Source organism: Lissotriton vulgaris, chromosome 12 (assembly GCF_964263255.1).
Source record: "Lissotriton vulgaris chromosome 12, aLisVul1.2, whole genome shotgun sequence".
NCBI lineage: Eukaryota > Metazoa > Chordata > Amphibia > Caudata > Salamandridae > Lissotriton > Lissotriton vulgaris.
The window spans coordinates 803,188,094-803,194,980 of record NC_141700.1 but is presented as its reverse complement, the minus strand read 5'-3'; the positions used below and the strand labels follow the sequence as shown (position 1 = coordinate 803,194,980).

The 6,887-nt window shown below is 50.0% G+C and overlaps 1 protein-coding gene across 1 annotated transcript; it reads left to right on the top strand.

Annotated features, from left to right (window-relative positions):
• The first annotated feature begins 49 nt into the window (after positions 1-49).
• Positions 50-6,314, top strand: LOC147678789 (uncharacterized). The gene has a single exon (XM_086946243.1). It carries the CDS (start codon positions 297-299, stop codon positions 5,607-5,609), a length of 5,313 nt encoding a protein of 1,770 aa, XP_086802369.1. The 5' UTR covers positions 50-296; the 3' UTR covers positions 5,610-6,314.
• Positions 6,315-6,887: the final 573 nt, after the last annotated feature.

Here is a 6,887-nt window from a genome sequence, read left to right as displayed (position 1 = left end):
TGCTTGTCGATCAGTGTGACCGTCTCTTCCGATTGGCCCTCGCTGCCTTCGGTTCTTGGAGGCTTCTGGAGTGGGAATTGGGTCGGTGACAACCGGAGGAACCTCACGTCCACGGCCCTCGGGCTCAGGCTTGCGGCCGGTTCCGGTGCGGGGTGTCCCTCCTGCTGACTCGGAAGGGTTGAGGGACTGGGCTGCCAGCCTGGGCGAGGTGACCTCGCTCCGGGGCGGAGTGGGCGTGGGAGCGGCAGCTGCACCGCCCCAGCGTCGAGGAACAGGGGCCTAGCCGGGATCTACGCATGTTCCGGCCCGGGGGCCACGTGACAGGGCCCGGAGGCCACGTGCCCGGCCCAGGGGTCTGTGGGCCCTCAATGGGCAGCTGTGGCCCTTCCATGGGGAGCTGTGGCCCTTCAGTGGGGAACTTTGGCCGTTGGGGAGGAGCACAGGATCCAAGACAAGGGATCTGCATCTCCGGAGCACAAGGAGGCTTCAATCCTATACCCATCGACTGTGTGCCCGGGAGGGGCGGCCATGGACCTGACTGGCGCACCCAAGGCCCCGGGCGAGGAGAGCATATGAGCCGGGGAAGAGACTGGGGGCCCAGACCCGGAGGATACGGTAATCAGGAAATAAACTGGGGTCCCCGGCAAGGAGACTTTGGCCCTGGCGGAGGAAACTTTGGCCCTGGCCGAGGAGACTTTGGCCCTGGCCGAGAGAACTTTGGCCCTGGCCGAGGAGACTTTGGCCCTGGCCGAGAAAACTTTGGCCCTGGCCGAGGAGACTTTGGCCCTGGCCGAGAAAACTTTGGCCCTGGCCGAGGAGACTTTGGCCCTGGCCGAGAAGACTTTGGCCCTGGCCGAGAAAACTTTGGCCCTGGCCGAGGAGATCCTGGCCGAGGAGATTTTGGCCCTGGCCGAGGAGACTTTGGCCCTGGCACTGGCAGAGGAAACTGGGGTCCCAACCAAGGAGACATTGGGCCGAAGCAAGGAAACTCTGGACCTCTGAAGATAAATTGGTGCCTTCCACAAAATGTCATTGGGTTTGGACGAGGGGATGGAATATCAGGACGGGGAGAATATGGACCAGGGAGAGGAGACTGCATGCCCAAGAGAGGAAGCTGTGCAACTGGAAGAGGAGGCTTTGGTACTGATAGATCGAGTTTGTTGAAAAAACGGAAACCATGTCCAGGAAAAGAAACTCGCGAACTGGTTAAAGTAAACTGTGTGCAGCAGGAAGGACACTGTGTGAAAATAAAGGAGTCCAAACCATCAAAAGATAAAGGGGAGAACAATGGGAAGGAGCAGCATCAACTACAAAAGCAGGAAGAGTTGAAGGACATGACTCAACTGGAGCAAGGCCCTGTGAAGATGAAACTTTCAAAGCGAAGTCTTGCAAAAAGAGATCCCATCAAAGCAGAGCCTCCTGCAACAGGGCTCTCAGAAGTAGAGTCTCCAAAAGCAGTTTTCCAGAAAGTAGAACCACCAAAGACAGAACTCCCAAAAGCAAAGATTCTAAAGAATCAGCAGGTGAAAGCAGAGACTCTCAGTACTAAGAATACAAAATCAGAGGTTCCAACTTCAGCTCTTCTAAATGCAGGCCCACAAGTGAAAACTCAGCTGTCATCCGTGTCTCCGGTGCACAAGCAGGACTTTTTTCGGCCTTATACACCCACAGGGCCGTGTATGCCACCTCCGAAGCAAGGGGGAAAAGGAGTTAATGTGAAGGAAGGCCTACAAGTGAAATCTAAGCTGCAGTCAGTGTCTCTGGTGCACCAGAAGGGCTCTTTTCAGCCTTACAGACCCCCTGTGCCGCATAAGCCAGTACCATCACGTATAGTCCCAGGGAGTTCCATGCCACCCCAGAAGCAAGGGAAAGGACACTTTGTGAAAGAGAAGTCGAATTTATCAAAAGGTGACAAGAAACTAGGACCTCATAGTGGAAGTAGGGGTCATGAGAAAAAGCAGAATCAACTACAAGATCGAGGAGAGGTGAAGAACATGATTCAACAGAACCAAGGCTCCATCAAAATGGAACATTCAAAACTAGGTTCCTCAAAGAAAGAGCCAATACAAGCAGAGCCTCCTAATGTAGGGCTCTCAAAAGTAGAGCCCCAGAAAGCAGAATTCCTGAAAGTAGAAACACAAAATACAGAACTCTTAAAATCAAATATTCTAAAGAAAGAGAAGGTGAAAGTTGAGACACTGAGGACTAAGACTCAAAAAGCAGAAGTTCCAGTATCAGATTATTTTACGGTGAAAGTCCAGAAGGCAAAGGCCTCAGAAACAGAAAGGCCAAAGGCAGGACTACCAAAGGCAGGAGCCCAAAAAGCAGAGACTCTAAAAGCTGAGCTCTCAAAAGACATTCCAGTGGCTAAACATCAGAAAGGAGAGACCCCCAAGCCAGAATTGTCACAGGCTAAACCCACAATAGATGATCACGTGAAGGAACACCAACAGGCCTTTCTTTGGCCTTGCAGAAGTCCACAGAGTTTCACAGTGCCGCATAAGGAACTAGCAGCCCCAGAGAAATTTCCAGTGGACTCTATGCCACCCCCGATGTCTCCTGTTGCATCCAAATCCCAACCACGTTTTTCTCTGGTCTCGTATGCGTCTCTTCTGCCTTTACAGATGCTTCAGCAACCTCCGCCAATGCCAAGGACATTTCCAGGCCCCCTTCCATTTCTTTCTGTGCCCCAACTAAGGCCTCCTGTACCACACTTGCACATATCAGGGCTTCCAGTGTTCCGTCCCATACTCCATATACCCACGATGAAGAGCAATGAATCACCAACACTCCAACAGAGGTACTTCTTGCCAACCTCTACGCCAATGCATGAGTTCTCCAGCCCACCAGCACATTCACAGGGTTTCTCAGTGCAACACCCAATACCACCTATGTCCCCTGAAGTAATTCATGGCCAACTAGCTAATCCACATGCTCTTCCTAAACCACCAGTGTATCTACAGGAGTCTCCAGTATCTTATCAGGTGTCCTGTAATCCCCAAATACCTCAGCAAGAGGGCAGATTGAGGCCATCCTCACCAGTAATAATGGTCCAGTCTCCCTTTATATTGAATGATGCCGTTCCATCCAGTGGGCCTTCAGCATCAGTTAGTGGTCCTTATTCTTCTGAAGGAAACTCCTTTGTGGTTCCAATTCATAATCACGGTGCATCCAGCCCTGCTGAGGCTGTTCCCATCCAAGATGTCCAGTATCCTTGTGCTCCTCTCAGTGCTACTCAACGCACACCCTACTCTTTACAGAAGGACTCTGTCTTGGCTAATTTCAGCTTTAAAAGTCAGGATGTATTTTGTTCTTCAAATGTAGAAAAGTCGGATTGCCTACGGACTACACATGATGTTAACATGGCTCAGGAACAATGTTCTCAACCTTGTGGGGGTGATGAATTGACAGATGCCTTTCCATCCAGTGGACCTTCAGCATCAGTTAGTGGCCCTTATTCTTCTGAAGGTACCCCCGTTGTGGTTCCAATTCATAATGACGGTGCCCCCAGCCCTGCTGAGTCTGTCACTTTACAGAAGGACTCTGTCTTGGCTAATTTTAGCTTTAAAAGTCAGGATGTATTTTGTTCTTCAAATGTAGAAAAGCTGGATGGCCTACAGACTACACATGATATTAACATGGCTCAGGAGCACTGTTCTCAAACCTGTGAGGGTGATGAATTGACAGATGACTTTTCATCCAGTGGACCTTCGACATCAGTTAGTGGTTCTTATTCTTCTGAAGGAACCCCCTTTGTGGTTCCAATTCGTAATCGCAGTACCTCCAGCCCTGCTGAGGCTGTTCCGATCAACGATGGCTGGAATCCTTGTGCTCCTCTCAGTGCTACTCAACGCACACCGTACACTTTACAGAAGGACTCTGTCTTGGCTAATTTTAGCTTTAAAAGTCAGGATGCATTATGTACTCCAAAAGTAGAAAAGCTGGATGACCTACAGACTACACATGATGTTAACATGGCTCAGGAGCACTGTTCTCAACCCTGTGGGGGTGATGAAGATATAGACTCCTTCATGGAGAAGATCAAAAAGGAGATGCAAATTTTGTGGCCAGATGCAGATAACTGTCTCAGTTCGAGAAGTAGGAGCAGATCACCTTCCTTAAGCTCTCCACGAAGAAGGCACAGCCGTCTGACACCAAGTAAGCATTCTAGCTCTTTGACTCGGTCGAGGAGTCTCTCGCCTTCCTTCAGAGGTTTATCTCGGCGGTCGAGGAGTCGGTCTCGGCGGTCGAGGAATCGGTCTCGGCGGTCGAGGAGTCGGTCTCGGCGGTCGAGGAGTCGGTCTCGGCGGTCGAGGAGTCGGTCTCGGCGGTCGAGGAGTCGGTCTCGGCGGTCGAGGAGTCGGTCTCTGCGTTCGAGGAGTCGGTCTCTGCGTTCGAGGAGTCGGTCTCTGCGTTCACGGAGTCGGTCTCTGCGTTCACGGAGTCGGTCTCTGCGTTCACGGAGTCGGTCTCTGCGTTCACGGAGTCGGTCTCTGCGTTCACGGAGTCGGTCTCTGCGTTCACGGAGTCGGTCTCTGCGTTCACGGAGTCGGTCTCTGCGTTCGAGAAGTCGGTCTCTGCGTTCGAGAAGTCGGTCTCTGCGTTCGAGAAGTCGGTCTCTGCGTTCGAGAAGTCGGTCTCGGCGTTCACGGAGTCGGTCTTGGGGTTCGAGGAGTCGGTCCCTACACTCAGGGAGTCGGTCTCTACGCTCGGGGGGTCGGTCCCTGCGCTCGAGGAGTCGGTCCCTGCGCTCGAGGCGTCGGTCACTGCGCTCGAGGCGTCGGTCCCTGCACTCGAGGCATCGGTCCCTGCGCTCGAGGCGTTGGTCCCTGCGCTCGAGGAGTCGGTCCCTGCGCTCGAGGAGTCGGTCCCTGCGCTCGAGGAGTCGGTCCCTGCGCTCGAGGAGTCGGTCCCTGCGCTCGAGGAGTCGGTCCGTACGCTCGAGGAGTCGGTCTCTGCGTTTGAGAAGGCAGTCCCTGCAATCAAGGAGTCGTTCTTCAAAGCGAACCTTGTGCTCAAGAAGTAGGTCTTCAGTTCTACACCACTCTCCAGTGAAGACAAGCCAGGAATTAATACTTTCAGCCAAGTCCAGTATCCCATCCCTGAAGGACATACAGCACTTGCCATTTTCCATGGATAGTGACCACTCTTCAACAGAGAGGACTAGTGGCCACTCTTCAGCAGAGAGGACTGACTGGTCCCGTTATCTATCTTCTTCTAAGAATGATTCCCAAATTAAACGGGCAAACAAAGATTCCATAAATTCTCCCAAGGATTGGATTCACTCTCTTTTGGTAAAGGATAAAGCATCAGCTAAATTGTCTCAGAACACTAGCCTTCCTTGCCTGAAGACAAGACGTCAGTCAATGTCTAAATCCACGTCTAAGAAACACTGTTCACTAGAACGGGCTAACCAAAAGTTCTCTCAGGACAGTAGCCAGTGTGCATTTACAACAACCCCTGTGCTTTCATCCCTTAGTGATTCACAGCCTCCACTTGAAAAGACAAGATTGCACCCACCTCTTTCCTCGCAACACAGGAAAAAGTCCACACACAAAAGTAGCAACCAGCCATTGCCTCGCATGTCTTTGCCATCAGGCACAGATTAGTCTATAAGCAAGTCTCAATGGAGGGACCGTTGTAAACCGCTTTCTTAACCACAGGCATATCTATAACCAACTCCAGAGAGTTAAGACTGTGGATAAAACCGTGCCCCATATTTCAAAAGCATCAAGATGAAGAATAGCTTTGAACACATGAGTGCATTTCTTGAGGATCCAAAAGTACATTAATTTGAGAAGAGACAGTGTTCACTGTAGAAGAAAGTCTGGCAAATGTCTGATCTGGACAGACAATTAAAGTTTCTTTAGGTTTTTGAGAAAATGTGAAGCCTTCGATGGCTGCTGGGCATTCTTCTGGATTCCTTTTAGATGACACTGCTAGGAGTAGGTTTTATGAGGTTTGTGTGTGGCTCTAATCTCTCCGTACATTACTCTCTTGAACAGTATTCTGTCAATCCAGAGCATGTGAGCCTGCTACAAACGCGGTATGCCATCATGGTCAAGGCTTTGGTTCTCTTCCGGTGCAAGCAAGTACTTGCAGAAGTTGCACTAGATTACCGAGTGTATACCCTTTGGGAACTTTGCCCATAAAAAGACTTGGTTTGTTCCTTGTTGAACCACATAAGCCTCAGAACAAAATGTATGATCTCTTGTCAGGAGCTGTATATTTTTCTTACACATGGGGATATTTCCGTGAAATGGTATTTCAGAGTTGTGGTTATATCACAAATATAAAAAATTGAAAACAGTTTATATCGCTTGCAGTAAGATGTTTCTTTCTACTTAAATGTGACAAAACTAGACTGCTTCATGAAATGAAAGAGGAATGGGAAAGGCACTAATCTTTACAGTACAGAATGCACCACAGTTGCTTTGAAACTGTGACCAATACTGAAAGTAGTTTAAAGCTTATCAAATTTAAAAGGCAGTTCGTAACTGCATTAGTTAGTGCACTCCCGCACGTTTGTAGGAAGTCATGTAGTTTATCTGTCAGAGCTCACCCACCTCTTCTGAGATGCTCAGGTGGAGAGCAATCGGTACTTTAGCTTATTTCCTGGCGTAATACTATCAGTGCCGCACCATCGACTCCAGATCACAATAAATGTTTGATAACACACTCTCATTTAATATGTAGCCCCTCAATGTCTCTACCCAAAATAGGTTTCCTTTGGGGAGGGGGGATTTCTCCAATGGCATAAACTTGTGCTAGAAAATAGAGTTTCTGTGAAATTGGGGCTCTGTACATGATGCCATGCTTTTCTGGATGCTTTTATTGTTGCCAAGAGCCCATAGGCTGGACCAGCAAAGGCACTGCAAGAGGGAAGT